Source organism: Mesitornis unicolor, unplaced genomic scaffold (genome assembly GCF_000695765.1).
Source record: "Mesitornis unicolor isolate BGI_N332 unplaced genomic scaffold, ASM69576v1 scaffold12678, whole genome shotgun sequence".
Taxonomy (NCBI): Eukaryota; Metazoa; Chordata; class Aves; order Mesitornithiformes; family Mesitornithidae; genus Mesitornis; species Mesitornis unicolor.
Window position 1 is genome coordinate 1 of NW_010202592.1, and position 25848 is coordinate 25848.

The 25848-nt window shown below is 37.1% G+C and overlaps 1 protein-coding gene across 1 annotated transcript; it reads left to right on the forward strand.

The window, feature by feature from the left end:
- Positions 1–312: 312 nt before the first annotated feature.
- Positions 313–17414, forward strand: LOC104545336 (DNA-directed RNA polymerase III subunit RPC1-like; the record flags this gene model as incomplete). The annotated part of the gene is made up of 12 exons (XM_010190447.1): positions 313–483; positions 1332–1445; positions 7300–7386; positions 7472–7554; positions 9031–9201; positions 9784–9877; positions 9989–10081; positions 10535–10699; positions 11377–11541; positions 11861–11992; positions 13338–13470; positions 17249–17414. Coding segments are annotated over 12 exons (1557 nt in total), but the record flags the coding sequence as incomplete, so codon positions are not given.
- Between the last annotated feature and the right edge of the window lie 8434 nt (positions 17415–25848).

Here is a 25848-nt window from a genome sequence, read left to right on the forward strand (position 1 = left end):
ACATATATATATATATGCATATGTATCTATTTGCAGCTTTGTGTTAAGTTTCCTATATGGTGGAATTTAGAAATGTGAAGAATTGTGTTGTTGCTTTAAATTTTATTATTTTTGGCTTTCATTTTCTGGGGAATGTACAGTAAAGCCCTAGGTATAGTGTATGACTTAGCAGGCATGAAAAGCTATTTTAATGACTGTCAGATTTATTTCCCAAGTTCCTATACTTTTGTAATCCCAATCAATAGCTATTTTTTAAAAGATCCCATTGACTTTTCTTGCACTTCTTTTTTCTTTTCACTCTTCCCATTTCAGAGGAGGCTGGTAAAATCACTTGAAGATCTTTGCTCGCAATATGATCTGACAGTTAGAAGTTCTACTGGTGATATTATACAGTTTATTTATGGAGGAGATGGCTTGGATCCTGCAGCCATGGAAGGGAAGGATGAACCGCTAGAATTCAAGCGAGTTCTAGACAATATCAGAGTAAGGATTACTGAAATCTTTTTTGGAAGATGTGAAAAAACTATTAAGCACGTAGGAGGAAGTAATAAATTACGGGTAGAACTGTTCAGTTGAAGAATGTGCTTTTAAATTACCTTTTTGAGTGGTCCTGGTCAGTCTCTTAGCATGTGTATGCTGAGATTTATAGATATTTTTATGTTAGAACAGAGCAACTGGGACCAAACTGTGTATAAGATGTGAAAAAGAGAATTTTATTCTGTGCTTTAGACATAGTTCTAGGGCCTAATACTCAACTCACTAGATAAATTAATACTGGCTTAGTTGGGTACTTACTACACTAAGTAATCCCTTATTAAATCGAGACATGCATGTTCTTTGTGTTGAACTGCTTCTTAGGTCAGAGGCCTGATGTGTTGTTGAATAACTCTGGTCACACTGTGATGTTTGTAGAATGGTATTGTTTGGCTTTGATTTTGTGGATTGGTTGGTTGTTGTTTGTTCTTCCCCACTGCTCCAAGATAAAAGCCTTTTGCTGAAATGACTGTTCAGATTTCTGTAATTCTCTGCGTGTAATAAGTTGATAGAATTAGGAATGTTTGTGTGTGTATCTTTAGATTTACATAAGTAAATAGAAGTGTATGTGGACCTTCTCTTCTCAATAGTCTGGTATTATATAGTAAAAAAAAAAACAAACCACCCCCAAAACCTCCCAAGAACCTAAACAAACAAACAAACAAACTCACCAAAAAAAACCCCACGAAAATAAAAAATAAGGAATGCTGTTAATCAGTTGTGTCTATATTCTGTGTCTTTGCAATAAAGTTTTTGTGCATAAGTTTTATGTGAAAAAGTATTTTTTTTTCCTGAAGGCTGTGTATCCATGCCGAAGTGAACCAGCCCTTAGTAAAAATGATTTGGTGTTAACATCTGAGTCCATCATGAAGAAGAATGAATTTCTTTGCTGCCGAGACAGTTTTCTGCAGGTAATTTTCTCACTTCCTTATGACGTTGTGATTTACTTTTTCCTTATTAATCAAGGAAATGAACTTAAATGGTTTCATCAATCTGTAGGAGTAATAGCTGAATTCTATGCATTAGTAGCAGGAGTAGTATGTTCAGTATATTCATGTATGTTTACAGGGCTGGGAGGAAGGACTAGTAATTTTATTTTCTTATTATAGAAGTTTTTCACATCTACCACAGGAACTCTAGGAATGAGAGAAAAATCCTAGTGATTTTTTGAGTAGAAGGTGCTGCTGACCTGAGAGATCTTGCTGGAATTTCTCTCTGTAGAAAGATGGCACAGTAATTAGACATCAGAAATTAAATAAAACTTATTGTCTATGAGCAAGAAACTACTAGAGCTGAGTCTCATACACTATTCTTTTTGTGTATGTTTTCATATTATCAAGTTTCTGAATAACTGGGTTTGCTCCTTTGCTTTGTTTTCCTGTAACAGAAACACCAGCTCTACACTTACACCTATTTACCTTGCTTTCCGATGATATTAACCCAGCAAAAAAATTCTGTCATGTGAAGTGTTTTGCTGCTCAGGCCTTACCTTCTGAGGAATACTTAGATATCTTTTAAGGATGGTGAATGTTCACATGAGTGCTTGCACCTTGAATTGTAAAAGTCAATTTGTTTGAAAGAGTATTAAGCAATTTTAATATTCATGAGAGCAGCCACACTTAAGACTACTTTGGAAGACAGTGATAAAAACTGTAGAATTAAGCTGCCTGTGGACACATAAAGCTATTACCTTGATGAACCTTCTGATTACTGTTAGTGATGAGAACAGCATAAATTTAGTGCTTTTGAAGGGTTTCTTTTTAATAATTCAGAGTGCTTCAAAGCAGAGAGTGACAAAACTAGTAAGCAGTTGTTTATAAACCTGATTTGCAATTCCGCTGCTAGAGCAGAGTTGGCAAAATAATTATATCCATCCTTGAAATATGCTGTAAATCTCTGCTGCATCTCTGAAGGAAAAAAAATATGCAATATACTAATATCAGAGTTTGAAGATGAAGCTGTTCTTTGAGGTGTACATCTTTGTAATAAACTCAGGAAAATCTAAATAATTGCTAATAATTTCAGAAGCACAGATATGGCTGCATCACCTTAAAGGAATTAGTTTAACTTAAATATCTTGAGTTTTGGATACTGTTACATTTTCTTCTTTCTTTTTTTTTTTCTGTTCATCCTTGAAGACATTAACTGAGACAGGTTATGAAAAGTATAATGAGGTAATTGTAGCATGTGTGTGCACTGCGTGAGCATTAATGTTAGTGCTTTTTAGCTAAAGATGCGTGCATAGTGCTAAAGTAACTGATTAGAATATATCCATTACTGCTTGTTAAATTATAATGTAGGTCTTCATCACAACAATTTATCCCAATTCCTTTTTAACAGTGAAAACTATGACACATTAATTAATATCCATAGTTAAATTTGAGGATTTTGAGGAAGTACGTGACTTTCCTTTCTAAAATTCGTTCTTTCAACCTTTAGGGATATTAGCATGTTTTTCTTATGTTTTCCTAACCTATCCTCCACTTTTCCCTTCCAGAGTATATATATATCTATCTATAATGGGCTTATCCTCTTTTGTCCAGAAAACAGTATATCTAAATAGCCTTTTTCAAACTGACTAGCGTTCATCCTGCCCACACTCTGCCCTCACTGGAAGGAATTCAGCCAATGGAAATGCAGTTTTTTGGCTTGCACAGTTTCAATTGTGTTAATATTTTAACGTATTTGAGTATATTAAGATACAGTTGAAGAGAAAATTTAGGTTTTCTTTTAATTGGAATTGGGAGAATCTTTAGAAACCCTCACAATTGAAAACAATAATTTTTCTGTGTTTCTTTGGAGACGATAGAATATGAGTATTGGGGACTGTGGTGCAAACATGGAAAATGGTCAGCACACAGCCAGTCCATGCCAGGAGATGTAGAGCTGACCTAATGGGACTGCCTGAATTTGAATGGATTGTCAGTGATTCATGTGGGATTGTCTGTACCACTCTGCATTTCAGGGGGCTTCTTAAACTGTGAGGATACTTACATAAGCAGTGCCTCACGTATATAAATGATCCCACTAGCTTAAGTGCTGGGAAACGTAATGCAACCACCAGAGTGGCTAGGCTTTGTACCCTGGACTGCTACTTTGACTGAACAGCAGCTCTGTAGGAGCTGACAAGGCCCACATTGAGCCAGAGCTTACTGAGTCAGTTTCTGGTGCCTTTTTGTTAAACAGGTCCAGACTAAAAGACTTGAAAGATTTAGACTATCTGAAAGAACCAACAGTTTCTTGAGCTCCCTCTGGAAGTTACATAGTTGTCCTCATAGAGGACAGTGTTGCACTGAAGATGGTAAATCCATAGAGAGAGACAGACTCAGCAAAGAGTGAGCTACATTTTCTTTGTAGCATAAATTGATCCATAGTTTTGATAAACTGCCAAGAGATAATTGAATGCTGAGAGGAATGGGTTGTTTCCTCTTACAGTTCCTGTGCATGAATAAAAATTTTGACTATGAAAAATTAATCTCTTCAGAGATTTATTTCTCACCTTTTTGGCTCTAGTGCATGGAAATAATATATCATTTGATTACTTTATTTTTACAATTCAGAATGATACTTAACAATGTAGTATGCTGGAGATTTTCTTTTTTTCTTAAGTATTTTTGTACTCAGGGACTGTCAAAGAGGAAAGGTTGGCAATACGTTGTTTGCCATAATGCTGTTTGCAGTTCAATGCTGTTCTGGTCATAGGTCTGCCATATTGTAGACTTTCTGCATATGGCCACATGACTAAATCTTCAGCCAGTCTGAAAACTTCTTTTGAGAAGTTGGTATTGGTGTGGTGGTTATTACTGTCCCTGGGTTTCATGTAAGTAGGTGAAAATTTAAGAGAACTTAGTCTTCTGTGTTCTGGAAGGAGAAGTTAGTGTTATACCTCCTGCCTTCTTCCCCTTCCAATCCTCCTTTTCTGCCCCTCCACAAAAGAAGCATCTTTCAAGATTAGAATTACTTTAAAAATCTCTCCTTAATGTTTTTTTATTTTAGTTTGGTTTTTTTCCTCCAGATCTAGTGTTCTGGGTGATCTACTGCAAGTCCTGCAATATTTCCTTTTTTTAATGCACTCTTACTAAAAATATTAGTTTTTCTAATACCACATTATTACTTAACACTTATTTTAAAAAATAAAATTATCAATCCTATGCAAAGATTTCAGGGTCAAAAACCTTTAAAATGGCAGAGTATTTAATCTGTGAATTAATATGACTTACTGCAGGGCAGAAATGTATCAATGCATCCTGGTGTCATCCAGGTGAGGAAACAACTCGAAGCATCCATTCTAGCAGCACGCTTCTGTTGTTGGTTCTTTAATTTGACCTTTGTTTTAGTATTCACATAAAATAATGTATGGTCTGAAAATACCTTGAATACCAGTAAAAATGTTGTGATTTTGAGAATCTGAGGATTCTGCTAGGATGTAATAGAAAGGTTTTGTTAATGATTTGTGAGTTCAGTTGTAAATAATACTAATAATAAGAAGAATTTAAAAGGCAGTTACTCATATATTTACTCAATTTTGCAAGTAATTTTCAGTGCCCAGCTACTGCAGTGGTTGGAAAAAATCCCGTGCTGAGTGAAGAAGAGGTGATGATATCATCCTGGTTGTCAGGCAGGACTAATGGGGTCAAAAGGGTTTAAAAGAACTCTAGAAGTCAAACTATTCACTCCTCATGGAGGCTTTCTTAAATCATTGTTGAAGTAGGTGAGAAAGATTTCCTCTTGCATTTTGTTCATATTTTGATAACACTGTCATGGTAATGACTTGCACTGAGTCTACTCTTACAGAAGAGCTTATTTGTGGTCCTCTAATTTCATCACTTCAAGTGTACGTATCTACGTCCATAGTGATGTTTAAACGTCCACCCAGATGATGTTTAATTGAAATGTTGGATATTTTTCTGACAGTAACAATTTATGTTAGAGTGAAAACTGCTAGAACTACTTTTGGGTAACCTGATAAGACAGTGAAAGACTTACGTACTACTATATGTTAAATGCAATTATCTGCAAGACCTCTCCACAGCACAGTGCAGTTATATGTACTACTGTCCTTGTTTAGGCCCAGTGCATAACTGAGCACCACGATGACCCCAAAAGGGCTAGTCAAAATAAGAACTGGGAGGACTTCTCACCACTTAAACAGGTCGCAGGCAAAAGACAGACTCATAATAAGGAATAAAAACAAAACAATTTTAATTTGTTACCAACATCAGAGTAGAACAATGGGAGATACAACCAGATCTTAAAGTCAAAAAACACCTTCCCCCCACGCCTCCCTTCTTTCCGGGCTCAGCTTTTGTTCTCAGTTTCTTCACCTCCCTCCTCCCCCTTTGCCTTGGGGCACAGGGGGATGGGAGTGCGGTTTTCACGCATGTGCTCCTCAGGAGTAGGAATACTCAGCCGAGTGTCTCTCTCTGCTTCCACATGGCCCCCCACTTTCCATAGGGGAAAATGTCCTCAAAAGTCCCATATGGGTCTACCCACAGCTGCAGTTTCCCTCACACACAAACTGCTCCAGCACACACTGCCCGGAGTCGTGGCTTTTTCCCCGGGCCCAGCCACTGCTCCCGGGGCCCTGCCCCACCAGTGAACTCTACGGGCTGCAGGCCAGTCCACCTGGCTCTCGCCACGGGTTGCAAAGGGGGAATGTGGGTTCTGCGTCCTCCTCCTCCCTCTCTTTTCTTTCCTTCAACCGACCTTGGTGTTCTTCAAAGTTGTTCTTCTCAGACCCCACTCTTTTCTCTGCTGCAGGTCTCTTCTGATGGTTCTAGAGATCCTAGCTCTCTCTCTTTTTTTTGGGATGAAGCTGCAGCAGGTCTTAAGCTTAAGTTGTGGTCGGGGCTGGCCAAGCCCAGCTGGGCAAGACCAGGGCCGCACCACTCACACCTGGGACCACACTGGTCAGGGCGGGTGCCAGAGAGTGAGGCATGCCCTGCATCACCCTTAAATACATGAATTTGCAGGGGCGCTGATTGGCTTGGCCCTGGTCAGAGGTGGGTCTGACAAAGGAAAAGGAGGAGCTTTTCAGGTAGCTTCTTGAAAGGGCTATCTCCATAGCCCTTCCCCCATTACCAAAGACACAACCAAAAACCCCTCACAGAAAACCCAATACAACTACATTAGGTAGAGACTGACATGTATTTATCAATTTAAAGGTTTTTCCTGCTCTGGCAAAGGGGTTGGACTAGATGATCTTTCAAGGTCCCTTCCAACTCCTAAGATTCTGTGATTCCGTGATTCCACCCAAATAAAGTACATCTTGAATCTTGAAATCTATCTAGCAGATGTCCTTTGTGTACTTCCTCTCTTTCCACAGTCTTTCCATTTTGAGTTATTTTGAATACTGAGAAATGAGTGAGAACGTGTGTCAGTATACACAGAAAATAAGAATGTTGAGATTTTTTTTATTATTATTTTTTGATGGTAGAACCAGTTTCGGTAAGTGGTAGGACGGAAGGATCAACCAAAGTCCAATCTCTTAAATTTTCAGTGTGCGCTCAGGAAGGATGCTTTTATTCAGTGTGGACCATATTCCTCATGTACTGCTACTAATTTGTGGTCACACAAGAGTGAATCTGGTTTGCTAAATTCTAGTGTATGTCTGTGTGTAAGTTTTGATGTTCCTCTCTTCATATTGTGCATTGTTAATTTATTACTGTAAACATACCATTTGGAGCTCTAAGCAAATAACTTACTGCTGAACACTTCAATATGAGGAACATGTCTTTGCTTACTGTTGTTTTAATGTAATTTCAGGAAATTAAAAAATTCATCAAAGGGGTTTCTGAGAAGATAAAAAAAACTAGGGACAAGTATGGCATTAATGACAACGGCACAACAGAGGTAAATATTTGCAATGAACTTATTATGTAGCTATGTTAAATCTTCATAAGCTATTGTTTTTCCAACTGTTCTGTTCTCTCTTCAGCCACGAGTTTTATATCAGTTGGATAGGATTACTCCAACACAGCTAGAGAAGTTTCTAGAGACTTGTAGGGACAAATATATGAGGTAAGTCCTTAGTCTGTTACGTTCTCTCAGTTTATCCTACCCACCCCCAATTCAGTATTTATTGCATTGTTTGCAATCTAGGAGTGTATTTTGTTATTTTTACTGTGTGTTGGTTCTGCTGTGAATGTAGTACAAAAAAAGAATAAGAAACACTTGCCTTAATGATATAAATATTGCCAAAGGTAGACTGCAAAAAAAAAAAAAAAAGCATTGCTACCTGCAGGTGGGCTTGTGAAGGCAGACATGTTCCCTTCCTCCCCATCTTGCAGGAGGTTGTTCCAAATCTCCAAAGAGTCCATGCAAAATGAATAGATTGGTTTTAAATCCATGTGAATTTTTATGTTTATTCTTGATCTACACAGTTTGTAAAGAGTTATGTCAGACTTCGTGCTAACATGTTCTTGAATCTGTTATGCACTTGTTTGTTTTTCTTTGTTTCCAGCAAGACAGTGATAGTGTGTATGTTTTCATCTCTTATTATCCAGTGAGAGTTGTTTCATTTGTGTAGGCTCCTTAGATTTGTTCGTAGGTTTGCAGCCATTGGTGACATCTGATTTGTGGCCTCATGCTTAGCTGCATCAATTGTTTACTAGTATTTTTTCTTTCTCAAGAAAACTCATTTATATGTTAAAATCTTAACTATTTTAAAGCAGTTACGTTTTCCACTTAATGGGTTTTTTTCAGGATTACTTGCTTATGTTTGTCGTACATATTATTAAATGTGAATTGCCTATTTTACTGTAGCACAGTGTATTATGCTGATCTGACAACTGAAAGATAGTACCCTTGGAAAGGCTCTAATTGAACAAAATTGTAGGGGAGAAAGAATGTAAACTACTTCTCATTTCTTATTTTGAGTTTGCATAGCATAGTGTCTTTCATTTTTTGCCCTGTAAGGACAATTAGTTCTCCAAGTATATAAGTTTTAGAATGGGTTAAATGTGGGAATGAGCCCATTATGTACATAACTTGAAGGGCAAGTAGGTCATCAGTATAGGGCTTTTGAATAAAATGAGAACAAGAAGGCATTAATGTCTGGATTTTGTTCTGATTAAAAAGTAATCTGCATAATAATTTCTTAAAGAAGACTTAATAAAGGTCCCTCATGCTTAAACATATGAAGGGGAGTTTTGGAAATATTAGTGTATGGGATTTACCTGAATAGGGAATCTTGAATCTACTGCTTGATGCTTAGGAAGAAGGCGGCAAGTGTTTTGTGTTTGGTTATGAATCTTAAACTGCATCTGTGAATGCCTGTATGACAGGGCATCTTCTTTCCTCACATGAGATCAGGGGCTTGAGTATTGGTGACCTTTTGACCTCTCTTCTGTTAGTTAATTAATTAAAAAAAACCCCACAAAACAGATTTCTCATTTATCTACCCAAATAGTTTGTCTTTGCTTGCTCAGGATTTTACGCCTGTTTGAGTTCTATGTCTCCTTCTGTGTTTTTTTAATGTGTGAATTTATTTATCAGGGCACAGATGGAACCTGGTTCTGCAGTAGGAGCTCTTTGTGCACAGAGTATTGGTGAGCCTGGCACACAGATGACTCTGAAGACTTTCCATTTTGCTGGCGTTGCTTCAATGAACATTACTTTGGGTGTGCCAAGAATCAAAGAAATCATTAATGCTTCAAAGGCTATTAGGTACTAATGTTTTGTTTTGTTTTTTTTCCCTTTACTGAAGTGAAACCTGATTAATAAATTTGCAGTATGTGGTAGCATTTCCCTGTAATACACTAGACCACATTAAATTTGTGGAATACACAAACAAGAAAAATCTAATGTCTTTTCAGCTAAGTGATACTTAGAGTCAGAGAAGACACAAGTTGTATTTTTCTGAAAATCAAATGACATAAAGTGGTTACTTACAAAGTTTAACATTCTGTTAAGTGTGTCTCTCATATTGTGAAACTTTCTGATGTTTAGTGGTAGTTGAAGCATACATATTCCTAGCCATACTTAAGTAATACTAGATTAGTGTATACCATGAAAATAGTCACTAGTTGTTGTGTTGTAATCTCCAGTGTTTATACTTGGTTTTGCCAGCTGAAGTACACAAACAATAATTTTCTTAAATGTGCCTGAGGAAGTTGAAGGTCTCTGTTTTATTAAATACTACCTAGATGATGAGATAGGTTCCATAATGCAAGCTGTAATGCAAATTGCCATTTGTAACCTAGCTGAGCTATTTCATAACTGGGTTTCTTGTGTGTTTATTCTTTGTAGTACCCCTATTATAACAGCACAGTTGGACAAAGATGATGATCCCGATTTTGCCCGTCTGGTTAAGGGAAGAATTGAGAAAACTTTATTAGGAGAGGTAGGAAAAAAATGCACCATTGCCAATACTTTAAATGTAAATATTATCCAATTGCTGTGGGGCATTTTATCCATTTTCAGATGCTGACTGTTTTGTTCTTATCTCTTAAAGATTTCAGAATACATTGAGGAAGTGTTTCTTCCAGATGATTGTTTCATCCTAGTGAAGCTATCTTTAGAGCGCATTAGACTACTGAGATTAGAGGTGAGTTGTTCAGTTCTTACGTATAATATACCTCGGGTAAGTTCCAAAGAGTCTCTTAATCCTGTCTTAGAAGAAGAAATCAGGCCAGTGGAAGATAAAAAAAGAAAGTGAATGAAGGATGTCCTGTGACTGCATTACATCTGGAAATTTTTTTCAGTCTTTTTTTCCTTTGTGAAGTAGGTAATTTTTCCTTGACTTGGAAATAAGAATATACATTTATTTCTTGGTGTCTTGCTAAATACAAGGATGGCATTTCTGTCTGTTAGTTAACATATAGGCTGGTACCCTCAGCAGAGGATAGTATTTCATGCAATTTATAAGAGTAAAAATTTTTGTTTATTGTTCTACAGTCTACTTTTTTATATTCTGTTGAAGGACTGCTGCATGTATTTGAGCAGATATATTTATGTTGAGAGAGATACCCTAATGTTTTCTGGCTGACTTTTGCCACAGGTGAATGCAGAGACTGTGCGCTACTCTATTTGCATATCCAAACTCAGAGTAAAGCCTGGGGATGTTGCTGTCCATGGAGAAGCAGTTGTATGTGTGACTCCTCGTGAAAATAGCAAGAGTTCAATGTATTATGTATTGCAGTCCCTGAAGGAAGAACTACCAAAGGTAAAAACAAAGGCTGTCTCATGCTTCTGTGGGAGGTGATCAGTGATAATTGGGGTTCCATGGTGGGAAGACAGAATTATTCTTGTCAGTATTGACAAAGAAGGTAATCAGCGTACATAACTCTTGGATTGTGATGCTACTGCTTTACAGATGAAACTAAGCCTCAGTTACTAATCTTTAAAATAAAAATGATTTCTTGATACTTTCCTTACATTTACTGAAGCATTTTGAGTGCAGCAGTTGTATGAAATAGTTACATGTTCTTCCAGCTGCATCCAGAATTGAACCACATGACAATATCTGACATTTTTGCCACTTTCTGTGAGGAAAGACTGTCTACTTTGGATTTAAAAAATATTGATAAGTGCATCTTATTATTGGCAGGATGCCCTTTCAGTTGTGGGGTTCTACCACTGTCCAGAGACCCAGGCTTGAGTGTGAGGATAACTGGCATAAAATATAAAATACAGATAGTGATTAAAGTTTATAATACAGTGTGAATGTCACATTTACACTAGTGTATTTAAAAGCAGGAAATCTTATTTCATATATTTTTAAATTAAGCATTTACTTCAAAGACTGGGGCTTCTAAATAGGTTTGAATGCTGATAACGGTTACCCTTTTATACTGCATTACTGTACACGTCAAAGTTACTAGGTTTTTTTGTTCTGTTAAGGTTGTAGTGCAAGGTATACCAGAGGTTTCCCGAGCTGTCATTCATATCGATGAACAAAGTGGAAAGGAAAAATATAAACTTCTAGTTGAAGGTGATAATCTGCGAGCTGTTATGGCTACTCACGGAGTGAAAGGAACAAAAACATCCTCTAACAACACTTACGAGGTAATGTTCAAATGGGTACTGTGGGCTTTTCCCATAGTATTTTTATTGCAAGTGCTTGTTTGTGCTCAGATGCAGCAGTTGATACCTAATCAAGCTTGATTTCACTAATAGTTGTCAGAATGCATTAACACAAGAGAATAATTCAACTGGCAGCACTGTGCATTTCAAAGAAGTTTTTTCTAAAAATATTTTTAAAGTGGAGAAATGCGAAAGGGTAGTAATATAAATGGACACCATCTGACATCAGATGGTGTTTGTTCCAGGAATATACTTGCTCCAAGCATTTGGTTCTTCATTAATCTAACAATCTCTTGTGTAGGTAGAGAAGACACTAGGAATTGAAGCTGCTCGGACAACCATTATCAATGAGATTCAGTATACAATGGTGAACCATGGTATGAGCATTGACAGGAGACATGTTATGTTGCTGTCTGACCTAATGACGTACAAGGTTTGTACTCTGCTTTTTCTAAATGTTACATGGGCCTGTTTGTACGAATTAATTTTACCACGTTTGAGAAGGAGGGGTGAGCTAGGGAGTTGGAAGTCAGTTATAGGTTTAAAGAATTTTAAGTTATATTGACCAAATACTGTTATTTGTATATCAAACAAAATGCTTAATTAATGTAGTTCTTGGAGGTAGGAGGGAGATGGTCTATTTTGACTGAAAACAAGTTGATATAATGAGTAGGAAATCATAATTTTATATTGGAAATAGGAATCCTAAAAGTTGTGGTATGAAAATACACTGTTTGGGTAACCATGCATGCAATTTAAGGCTTGCTGTGCAGAAAACCACAACGGGTGTGGTTCATAGCAGCTGCACCATATATGAGAGTCAAAGGATACAGACGTTACAAATGGAATCAGATTACATGTAGAGTATGAACAGTCTTCCAGAACTTCTTAGTAGAAAATTGTATCTGTTCTTTATTGATTGACTTTCTTTCCTTCACACTTTTTAGATTTGAGTACACTTAGTGAAGTAAGATTTTCCACTTTGCCTGCCAGAGTGCAAAGGTTTAATTTGGGTAAAACAGATGAAGGAGTTCTGACTTCTCCCAAAACGGTAGGGCTTTGTTGTACTGAGCTGCAGCAGTCCCCAGGGATGGCCATGTAGTGCTGCAGCACAATAGTGGAAAAGGGCATCAGAGTGCAGTGTTTTACACTTGTTGGGCTCCTAGCATGCACTCTTTTGTCTGTACTTCTTACTTGTGCTTCTGAACACAGTTGGTTATAATCAGGATGTTTGTTAGAAACAGAGGCAGAAATAAACCAAGTTAGTTTTAAAAGCTAATTACTTCTTTTCTGGAGAGTGAAAAAATGAAGATTTAACATCTGTAATTTACTGACAGCTGAAGTCAGATTTAGCAGTAGACAATAGGCAGTAGCTTCAGCATAGTGTTCTCAGAGACCCACTGAGTTTTGTAGCTCCACAATTAGTTTATAATTCTGTGTTTTACCTTATGGCCATGTTTCTTTCTTTCCAGTATTCATGCTTAAAAAAAATATATATTAACTTTCAGTAACAACTTTTGTTACGTATGAAACTTCTCGTTCTACTTAAATATTGATTACCGCCAAACTGTTAACCTTCAGGATGCTTAACTGTGAAGCAGCATATTACAACAATGCTATGTTGTCAATAGTAATCTTTTTATTTACTACTCATTTCACATGCTTATTAGGATAAAAACTACATTTCTCTTGTTCACTTGATTTGCTGCTTTAGCAAACATAACTGACTTCCAGCCACTATTGTGACAGTTTTTCTTTGGGTTTTTCCATCAATTAAGGGTGAAGTGCTGGGCATTACTAGGTTTGGACTGGCAAAAATGAAGGAAAGTGTGTTGATGCTGGCTTCATTTGAAAAGACTGCAGACCATCTCTTTGATGCTGCCTACTTTGGACAGAAGGATTCAGTTTGTGGTAGGTATTGCGAATTCTGTTGCAATTTTTGATCGTGACCCAGCATCTGTAAACCTCTTCAAAGAATTGGATTTTTGCCCTTGTTAAGCTCTTGGTTCAGCTTATGTGTCAAAAACTTCAAGTCTGAGGCTGATCAAATACTGATCCTAGAAGTTTGGTGGATGTTTCTCTACTACTAATCTCAATCAGAGATCTTGAATGTTGTATGTTTCTTAAAATAGACTTTTAGAAATTTGGGTTTACTTCTCATTACATAGCTCAGTGAAATACCAGGAAATTTGTCCTACTATCAGTAGTTCTATTTTTTCAGTTGTGAAAGTTTGTGTGTCTTCATGTAGAGCTGATTAAGGAATCTAGTACCCCATTTGGTATTCATTTGGAGTTGCTGGGTGCTAATGAAGTATAAAAATATTAATGTATTATGTTAACATTTACTAGTTTGTGTGTATTTCTAGGTGGTCTTAGAAAGTGTCATCAATTTCAAACAGTGCTATGTAGACTGTACTTTCTGAATTGCTGGAATCTGTTAGAAACATTCTTATTAGTATTTGTTTTTTAAGAATTCTGCCACTCTCTGGCTGTCCAGTATTCCCCATGAGTGAGATTGTCTTTTTTTTTTTTTCCTTTTTTTCCTTCTTTTTTTTTCTTTCCTAATTGTTATTTGGCCATGATTAAAGCAAAGATCCTATGGGAGACTGATTCCATCCTGGACAGTAAAGAAAAGAAAATGTTTTCTCACTCCCCTCTGAGCTGGTAAAATCTTGTTTTGAGTAATGTGAAAACCAAAGACCTTTTCATGTTGCCTTCTATATAAATGTTTTAGTTCAAATAAGGAAATGGAGTGGACAAAACCTAAAATTGTTGTCTGTCTTCCAAAACTGAAGAGATGATAGTGGGGTTGCTTGTATGAAAAAGTGCTGTGCAGCTGCCTGACCTGGTCATCACTAGTTATCTCTTTGAATTGCTATGAAAAGACTCTTACACACTTATGGTTCTGCATCTCCAGGAAGGAAAGATTATAAAGATTGCCAAGGAAAATTAGAATGTACCCAAAATCAACTATAGGTGCTGAACTGAATGGCATCTCAAATCAGTGTTTCTCCTTAATGTGTGGGTGTAGTTTTAGACAACATTTAGACAAAATGAGGAACAGCTGATTCCTACTTTACCTACATAAAGACAAGCATTTTCTTTTGGGAACTGCTGATGCCACCTTTCAGTGGTCAGAGTGGGTTGAAACTAGAGTAGAAAAGTACATCCAGTTCCAATAGCATCCACTGTAGAAGTAGGGTCAGTAGGAAGTGTTACGATCTGCACGCTGCTGCTTAGAGATAAAGTTGATTTACCTTTCTATCCTCTTCCCAAGGACTAACCAACAGCACTCTCATTTCAAACTTGAGTGAGAACTGACAGCAACACATCATGGCTGTGATACTCATTTATGAGGAGATGGTCTGGAAGCAACTGCCTTCATCTCTACCTATCTTCTTCCAGCTGGAAGTGAGAGCAGCCAGATAATTAGATCTGCAGTGGATTATAACTGATAGTGTTATAAGACATTGCACTGCAGGAGGCTTCAGTAGTCATTAAAGCAGCATGTGCTGTCCTGGCAGTTGTTCTGCCATCATCAACAATCATATATATGTCCATTTCTGTATCCATATCTATACCTGCCTGCAATGACAGTCATTAGCTCCTAGTATACATTAATCTGAGCAGATATAGGACATACACTTGGTTGTTACAGTGGCATGTTCTGTCCGAATGTTTTTTGCTCTACTTGACTGCTGTCAGATGCTGCAAACTATTACTTTGTCCTTGAGGTGAAAGGGAGGTATGGAGGAAGGGCACCTGGTAGTACGCATGTAAGTATTGCAAGGGGAAAAGAATTCACAAAAATCTAAATGCAGGTTTCATGGTTCAGAGGTTAGCTCAGATTGCAAGGTTACTATACAAACCCAGATAATTTTTATTTTATTAGGTGTTAGAAAGGTATTTCCTTTATCCATTATAATCTGTGTGCTCTAGGGGCTGTACAAAATAGTGGGCCTAACTATACAGTCAGTAATTCCTAAGAATTCTATTTTGCACAAGATTATTAAGTAAATAATGTTGGAAAATGTGTAGCAGAAATGCAGCAGTGGTCTAAGAGAAAAAATACTGAATCTTCATACAAATATTTAAATTATCAATCAAATCTTGCCAGAATTTTAAGTAAATGGATTTTCATATTTTGTGCATTCAAAGGTACAAGTATCTATTGTTTTTTTCTTGAACATTTATGTTTAAGAAGGAGAATATTCTTATACTCATGAGAATGTGTGAAAGTGTCATTTGGATCGTAATAGTACGCCAAGAAAAACGCTGATATCTGATAGCTTGCTTTTAATGTTGAACATTCTTTGGAAAAGTTGTATACATCAGTAGATCTGGAATATAAATGTGTCAGCACATTGCTGTGAAAATGTTATAGCTCTCAAAAATAATTGGGACAGACTAAATCTTTAAATTCAGACCAAGGACTTTTTGAATTAGGAAAATGCAAGAAGTGGTATAGGTAAAGTAGTGGAATGCCTCTTTCACTGGGGAGTTGCTAGCGCTTCAGAGGAACTTGGCCAAATTTGACTGAAGTCTTAGCACTGAGTCAGAGAATGAAAATGAAGTAACTTTGTCTGGCATCTTGTACTACTGAAATGTTCCTTCTCTGAAAATACACCTTCTGAAGGTCTCTCATTGCTAGAGAAGGTGCTTAGGTTAGGTTGAACTTTTCCTGTCTGTAATTTTAATATCACATATTAAATAACATACTGATCTGACAACCATAGGATTTAGTTTTATCTAGTGAGGAGGCCTTGGTCTTTACATGTGAGGTCAGGAGTGATCAACATCAATTCACCAAGTGGAACTCATGCTTTACCAATCTGATAGCCTTTTACGATGGCATAACTGGATAGATTGATGAGGGGAGGACAGTGGATGTGGTCTGCCTTGACTTCAACAGGGCTTTCAACACTGTCTCCCATGACATCCTCACAGCCAAATTTAAATGTGGGTTGGATGATTGGATAGTGAGGTGGATTGGAAATTGGCATCCTGGTGTGCATTAGTAGTGTGGCCAGTAGGTCGAGGGAGGTTATCCTCCCTGTCTGCTCTGCCCTGGTGACTCCATGTCTGGAATACTGCATCCAACTCTGGGCTCCCCAGTTCAAGGAGGACAAGGAGAGAGTCCAGCATAGAGTCACTAAGATGTTGAGGGGACTGGAGCATCTCCCTTATGAGGAAAGGCTAAGAGAGCTGGGTCTGTTCAGCCTGGAGAAGAAGAGACTTAGTGGGGATTTCATTAATGCTTATAAATATCTAAAGGGTGGGTGTCAGGAGGATGGGATGTGCCCAGTGACACGACAAAGAGCAATGGTCATATACTAGTACACAGGAGGTTCAACTTAAGAAAAAACTTCTTTACTGTGAGGGTGACCGAGCACTGGACCAGGCTGCCCAGAGAGGTTGTGGAATCTCCTTCTCTGATGACATTCAAAACACGGCTGGACATGTTCCTGTGTGATCTGAGATGATATCTAGGTGATCTTGCTCTGGCAGAGGAGTTGAACTAAATGGTCTTCAGAGGCCCCTTCCAACACCTAACATTCTGTGAGCTTCAAGGAGATTTGATAGACAACGCATACAGAATGGGCAAATGAAAATAGTTTTGTAAATCTTTACTTTTTAGATGTTCAACATGTTTTGGTTTTTTGTTTTGTTTTTGTTTTTTTTTCCCTAGGTGTTTCTGAGTGCATCATCATGGGAATTCCGATGAATATTGGAACAGGACTCTTTAAACTGTTGCACAAAGCAGACAAAGAATCAACCCCTCCTAGAAGGCCTCTAATATTTGATAATAATGAATTTCATATTCCCATTGTTACATAGCACTTGGACATAATACACTATAGCAAAACAAGAAATAGCAAGGCATCATTTAAGTTAGGAAACATGCATTATCACTTCTGTGTGTCTCAATAACTGTGAATTGCAAAGTGAAATACTATAAAAAAAGAACTGTGTGGGGTTTTTTTTACCAGCTGTTAGTACAGACCTGGAAAGGGTCAGCTTCTCTGCACCAGAGAGTGGAAATAAATTTCAAGTGGATTTTGGCTGACTTTTTCATGTGCTAGAAGTACATCTTTGTGTTAATATTAATGTTTGGAAGTTGTTACTAACTTAGTATTAGACGTGTTTTCAGATTTGATTTAAAAAATAAAAGAAAACAAAAACAAAACAAAGTGCAAGAGTTCTATGAACTTGTCCATTTGGAAATAGCCTTTCAACAGGAGCTGTAGAGGTCGGTCTAGCTCTTAAGAAGAAAGAGTTCAGAAAGCTAGAACTGAGCCGGATTCATTCATGCTGAAATAAAATCTAAAGATTGCTGTTAAATGTTTGAAATATTTAATCTTTGCTTGAATTTATTATTTTTTCATTTTCCCAAGTTATTATCCAGTAAATAGTTTTCTTCCCCAGGATTCTTCTTTGGGGTGTACCTACAAGAATATACAGATTGTAAAGCTGTTACTAAATTCTGAGGAAAACTGTTACAAGACTATATAAGTTTTTCATATTATAGCAGCTGTTATACTGCTGGAATCTATAATTTACAGCAGTCTTAGTTTTGGGAAAGTTTCATAATTGAGCAAGGTCATCTGAACAACCTAGTTTAAGATATAAAGTAGAAATAGAAAGGAAGCTGCTTTCATGCACGGATGAGAAATAATTTGAAAGTATTTTAATCTTTAGCCCACTAGAACAGTTCAAAATGAATACACATTTTTAAATTATTTCAGTGTAGCATGTTTAAATTTACTCCGGTGCTATGGAGAGAAAGTATCTTAATGTTTTCCTGCCAGCGGTGTTTGGATATTCAGTGTGCTCATAACACGGGTCAAGGTTGGAGAGAAACAAAATAGAGAAAAAAGCTGAAGTTGTGCACTAGAGAAGTAAAAGCAGGCTGCTGAATGATCTAGCGCCTGAAATGAATGAGTTTGTGCTGCAGTTTGTCTTAATGTAGCAACCAAAAGAAATGTGTAAGGCTGCATTCAGAAAATGTAAATCTGTTGGTTTAACTCTTAAGGGACTACTGTGTTTATTTTTTAAATCATCCTACATGCAGAGCAGATCTGATGTGAAATTCAATATAGCTATACCCAAATTATTGTTTATTTTCAAGGTGATACTAAGATACTCTGCCTAGATTTTGGCAGGGTAAAGATTGAGAATGTAATGCATTTAGTATCTGCTCTAAAAGCCATATATATTTTGCTATATCTCTTTTAACAATAGAAATTTCAGAATGAATTTAAATTTTCTTTGTGATCTCAGTGAGATTGCCACTTACAGATTTGTCTGTATAGAAGTCTAGCTCTATTTCTTATTAAAGATCTACGTATGAGACAGGTAGGGGCTAAATGGAGAGAAAGCCCATAAACCTTTCTTGTGGATAAGTACTTCATTTTATCGTAGGAAATTCTACTCCAAGTGCTTGGTATTTTTGTAAATAAACATTCTTCTGAAGGTGTAAATGAGTGGAGTTTGTATTGGAATGAGTAAGTACCTTTTTTTTTTCTTTTGTAAATAGAGTGAAATGCGGCTATTTAAATGGTTTTACTCTCTTGTATGTGTTAAAATTATTCAGTAAATTATGTCTGTTATCATTGTCTTTAATACACCAATAAAAAGGCAGATATGAAAAATGTAAACTTTGTGTTTGTTTATTATTGCATTATATTTGTGCATAATTAATTTATGGATGACCTCACCTCCACCTCCCTCATTAGCTTAGTTAAGATAGTTGAGAATTATTTGGCTTAAATCTCGGGTATTTACACTCTAAATGAATATGTAATATAAAACCTATCTTGCATAAAGTAAACATAAAAACATCTTGTTCTCCAAGCAGGGCTTGTGCTTCCTAAGTATTTCAGCCGAAAATAGATTGTTTACAAGAGCACTCTCAATTGGTAATTATTGTTTGTGCTTTCTGTACAGTCAGTAAATGAATTAGCTGTTGGGATTTCACTCATAAACTGCTTTTTTTAACAGTCAGTGTTAATGGTCAAAGAAATGGAACTTTGGAGTATTGCTTAAAATTTGCAGGTTTCAGTTTTTAAAGTAAATACAATTTTGCACATTTTCCTCTATTTTTTAGTTAATGTGCTGATTGAAATTAAGTACTAAGGTTAATGTAAATTTTCAATAAACAATTTTGTTTCAGAAAAATTAGTAGATTTCTAGATAACTAGCAGAAGCCTTAGAACAGAATATCCCAGACAGCCAACATGTCTTTGCGTGGAAAAGCATCACAGATTTATTTATGATATCTCAGAATTCTTTGTGCACTTCCAGTACAGTAAAAACACTTGGGAAGTTAATGCTAGTGTCTCTAGCTGTTAGGCTATAGGATCACTTAGGTATTATCCTTCAGATTTGATCACCAGATGCCCTTCAAATTTTGAACATGCTCCTGTGGAACACAGGCATTGAGTGCACAATAGCAGAGCTGCTGGAGAGTCTGAAGGATGGACTGCACAGCCAGGGGTGCAGCAGGCAGGCAGCAAGGCCCACTGCAAGTGGGTGGCCCGAGATGGGAAACCTGATGAGTATCAGTGCTGCTGATGGCATGTTTTAAGAAAGTAAGAATTGGCTTCTAAAACCAATTGGTTAACTATGAGTATCCATATCCTGGTTTCTAATTTTGTCCATATTTTTAATGTTTTAAAACAAATGTAAACTTTCCCTTAATTGTTAGGCTTAGAAACTCCTGGATAAGTCATTCTTTATAAACCGATCCTTGATTTTTCTTTTTTTTTAATTCTCCTCTTCTCCTTCCCTCCCCCTCAGGTCTACTGAAACTACTACTTTACTGTGTGACTTGCACTAAAACTTCAAAAGCTTTTTGTCTTAATGAAATGACAAAGCAGATACAATGTTAATTTGTATTCTTTCAAGATCAGTAGTTCTGGATTTTGTGTAGTTCATTAAAAAAAATCCTTCCATGTCTCCTTTTTTTTCTACAGTAGGAATAGCTGAATAGTTACTTCTAAAAATACTTCAGTATTTTTACATGGAGCTTCTGTGTATCTCTCTCTTCAGTGATGGGACAGAGTAGAAGTGAAGGAGGAGAGGACAGTGGAGAAGGTAACTAAAGCTCTGGTTCCTGAGACAATTGTAGGAGGGTTAGGTATTTGCTGTGAAATACATTTGTGTGCAGACTGCACGGATGGCGCGATACAGCTAAGAACATTCAGGAGAGGCAAGCACATGTCCAGGGGCTGCAGCTGCCTGCTGTGGAGCTGGGCAGGGCTGCCTGAATGAGGTGTGCAGCTGGAGCATTTTTGCAAGCCTGTGTAACATTGTTCTACAGTAGTGTGTATATGTATGTAGCCTACGTAATTTTGACAGAAGACTAGATGTAGACCTAACAGGGTTATAATTTTTACATATGATGTTTACAGTAATTAGCAATCTGTGACTGCTTAACCTATATCCTTTGGTAAATTACTGTTCTCTCCCCATAGTATTTGTATTTGATGGGAAAAGTACTTAAGGTGGAAGAAGTACGTAGGCAAACATTCAGTTAAAATTAATTAGTCAACTAATATATAAGCAGGGAGTGATTTTTTTTTAATGGCATTTCATTAAAAAAACCCAAAAAGTAATGAAGTACTTTCTTAGTATGTTTATCAGGAAATTACTTTACACATGTCTCTTATCTGCAAGGAGATAAGAAAAAGGAAGCACGTGCTAAATAGGTTTCCTGTCGTGAATATGGGAAGCTGGGAATGAATCTAGAACTCTGATACTTGAAGAAATTTAGTTTAGAGATTTATTCCTTTTTTGCTTTATCTATGCTTAAAAAAAAAGGCAAGCAAATGAATGCTATATTTTATAAACTAACTACAAGGATAAAATTCGGTTCCTTCAGACAAATACTCCTTGATGTCTCACTATTTGCCATTGTTTCAGTATAAGCTGAAAGAACCACTGCAACAGGTAGCTCTTCAGTTTTGTATCACTGTGCTTGCTGACTGGAATGGCTTAGAAATCCATAGCAAACAGGATAACGATTTTCATAGTAGCCACATATTTGCCTAAATTCTGTGAATATCACTGGTGAATGTTGTATTTTCAAAATGGTTAGCTAAAACTGTATCCAGCCCTAGAAAAGTCTGTCAGTAATTAAGCATGTGGGAAAAACATGAGAAAATAAGATAAGTTGGCCTGTGTTTTTTATATTGTCGAAAACCAGAAAAAACTAAAAGGGATCAAATTAGAAAATGTATGAATATTTTAATGCATAAATACTTGGCGGGTTATTTGGATGTTATTACAGCATTGATATAAAGGCATAGCAAATTTATCATAAGGAATAAATACCAAAGTCTCACAGGACAATCTGAAAGACCGAAATAAAACAAACCTGCCCTATGAATCTTCTATGTCAGTACGTATTAAGAATTAAGGTTGCCTGTAACTGATAAAATGACAATTTTAAAATGTCCCTTCTAATGAAATTAGATCATATAATCATTTTCCACTAGAGAGCAGCACTTTGTTTTGGGAAAAGAGGTATTTGAGTAGCAATTCTTTATTGTTCTATTAAAAATGTTTTTTTGCAATATCGGAGCTGAAATTCAACTATGAGAAGGAAGGTTACCTATTAAAAGCATATACATGAGCAAAAGACTAAGGGAGTTCATTTTCCTAAAAAGGGAAAAACAGAGTCCAGACAGCTTTTTCAGGAATTAGTAAGGCCTTACATATCATTTGCCTCATTTGGCTTTAAACAAAAAACTAACAAACAAACAAACAAAGCAGTACTTTAGTAGATGGCTGTATTCATTCCCAAAGGACCATAGCGAGTGTCTCCTGTAGAGCGGGAGAGCAGCATATCTATACTGTGAAAGGGGATGTGTGTTCTGTCACTGCATTTTCCATGCAGCTACAATCTGCGCTCATTCTCTATAGTGAGTACTTAATATAGCTCCAAGAGCTTCTCTGAAACATGAAGTTTTGGCAGCTCACTGGGTAGCAACTCACATTCTTCAGCTGCTGCAGAACCCCAAAGCAAGACTGTATGAAAAACACTTGGAGGTGATGCCAAGAGATGCAAGAGACCAACGTTTAGGACTGAAAATAATATGAAACAGGTGGTCTTCTCTGTGTACAAGCAGCTGAAAACAGCAAGATTTATGAAAGATTACTTTTACTTTAATGTCTGAAAGCTACAGCGGGATGCCTGTAGCTTTGCTATTTCTTATTAAGTGCGTAACTCAATTTGCAGTGGTCTTTTGAGCGAGAACTTACTGTTGACTGGCTGTGCATAGGGGTTCTGTTGGCCATGAGCTTCTTTGAGTACAGTCTTGTCTTATCACCATGGTTTCTTCTAGTTATATGTAAAGCCACCATGTGCATCAGGGGGTCGAAGGTGTTTCTTAATCCAAAGAGTCTGTCTTGTCATTCCAAGCATGCAATATCACGAATAATTGCATGTTCCTTTTGGATGCAATGATAGTAGGTGTGACTGGCGTTACAGGAATATGGTGGTTTCTGCAGGTGTTGAGGATAGAGGGAAGAAAGCTGAAAAGATAGGGAATGCAAAGATAAACAAGGGGTACAGAAGCAGAGTAAAGTGGAAGTTCATATCTGTTTGGGAGGCAAACAGAAGGGTGTCAGCTAGGTAAAGTGACAGGCAGACATTTGTAACCTTTACAAGCAGTCTCAGTGAAGTGATGGAAACAGCTGGGAAAAGGATGTGTGTTCCTGAGAACTAAGATTTCATCATTTGTACTGGAGATTACTGTCACTGACTGTGACAATTGATAGTTATATCACTGTTCATTCATTAGATGACTATTAATAATGACTAATAAATATTTCCTTCAGTTATTATATCTGTTTGGTTATAATAGTTTTTTAACCAGTTGTACACAATTACAGCTCCTTAACTACAGTGATGTGCTACAGTTAAGTGGAAAAACTGCTGTGCATGTTGGGTTCTGGTACAGTCCACATGGAAGACAATATCTGTAACTGGGGGAAAAATAAGGATCTGTCTTTTGGTGTTGATACCTGCAGTTAGATCAGAAGCCTTCCTGGAAAATCCTTATTTGAGGAGTTTTTAGTAATAGTCCTGCTACTGGGCCAAGATACAGAAATTACATCAATTAAATTCCCAGTGTTGTGTTTCCCAGTAGAAGAGAGGCTACAACATCTATGAAGATCACAAGGATTATTCACTAAAGTTTGAAAAAGAAAGCTATTCTATATAGATTTTGTTGTTGCTAATAAAAAAAAATAGTATCTGCCACTATAGTGCTATGATCTTATTGATTTCAAAGCTGGATAGTCCTGAGGAGTTTTAATCCATGGGTAGAAAAGGACATGCAGGTGACTCTGTGACTGTGGCTTTCATGGTCCACAGAATGTTGGGGTACCCCATGGGATTTCATACCAAGTTTGTTTCTCCTTCATGATGGCTATGTTTTGTCAGTTGGAGACACTGTTGACCAGAAATTAAGCTGTTGTGAAAGCAGCAAGTTTCTGGATTATTAACCACAGGCATTTTATTCTTTTTCTGAAAGTGAGTGTTGGTTGGCTACTCTTTCAGTACATATGGCAATTTTATCTGTATGCACCCCTTTAGAATGCTAAATTGTGCAGATTTTTAAAAGTAAAATAAAGAAATTAATTGCCAGGACATGCAAAAGCAATAGTGAGACTGTACTGGTAAACTTCAGGAGTCCCAGAAAATGCCAAAATTAGATGGGAAACTTAAAAATTGTTTTACTTGTTCTATTATTCAAGTGGGTTGGTTTTTTTTCTGAGACGAACTGGTCAGCAGTGTGGTGTGAATCATCGATGTTTGTAATCCTGTATTATTTTCTCATCTGTTACACAGGAGTTGCTTCTTGAAGTCCCCTTTTCTACAGAATGAGGTCCTTCAGCCTGAGCAATACACAGTCATGGATAGGGGATTCTTTGACTCAGGTTCATTCACAGCATCTCCATTGTAAACAGCTGATTGTCCTTGGAGTGACAAAGGTGGCCTTGGCCATACCATGGTGCAGGCTTGAAGCATGAGCAGTGATATTTTGTGACTCATTGCTGAAGGGCACAGTGGGTAGGAGATCTCTTTCATGCACAGGCTGGAAGGACAGACACACCTCACTCCTTTTTCTACCCTGAACCCTGCACTTTTCCAATGCAACAAAGCTAAAATGTTTGCTGTATGTGTAAGTACCTTGACAAGCCCACACAACAACTCATTCCCTTTCCCATGTGTCATTCTTCCAGATTTTCAGCTCACTCAGGTATTTTCCAGATACATCAGAGGCTTCCTTTAAACTTCCATTTTTAAGAAGATGTTTAGTTCTTCTGACTTAGGCCACTGCTGCGCATTTTCTAGATCCCCTTTACATTTATTTCTTTCTCCTTGTCCTTGTTTCTCACACAGACTCCTCCCTTCTGGGCCTGTAGTGACTGTCACTGCTGGTGACACCGCTTCCCCGCAGCACTGCTATGTCAACCATACTGTGCCACTGGCTGGCTTCAGCTCAGCCATGCAAGGTTACTGTAAGCCTTTGCCTGGAGGATAATTAAACCAGTCAAGGAAAAAACATCTCCTCAGCACATCTGGATGTGGAAATTTACTGCCATCAAAATTACAGTTATGGTCTTTTGAAAAAAATTACCTTATTACATAAGGGAATGTATTCATACTCTAAACTGAAGTGAAAGGCAACCCTGCTTCATGTAGCTCTTTGTCAGCACTAGAAACTGTATTCAGCTGCTTAATTCTCCACTTAGTTTTCTCTTTAGCCTGCTTCTGATACTTTCCACTTACCTAACACCAATGTTGTTTCTTCTGCTTGTGTTTGTATGTATTCTGTTGAGAATAAAACTAAGGAGAAGCAATGATCAGCACAGCAGCTTGGTAGGTAAGTGGCACATGTAGAATCAGTTAACTGTTGCTGCTGCACACTTGTATGACCCAGGGAAGTCTTTAGGCTCAGTACTTTAGATTCAGTCTATTAAAGACTATTAAATGATAATTGTCTCTCCATAGCAACGTGGTTGTGAGAGGAGATGACAGAATCATCAAGGTGAGTGAAGGGACCGTGCTTGTGAAAACTTACATGCTATACAAAGGCTTAGTAAATAGCATGTACTTGTCTTTCTAGGTTTTTATTGCCAGGATGTGTGGATTAAACAATGTGATTAGCATCTGCCGTGTGTAATTATTTTTATTCTTTTATCTTCCAAAGAAAGCAGAAAAAGTCTAGAGGTTGCTGGCCTTAAAGTCAACTGCAAGACATACAATGACTTCAG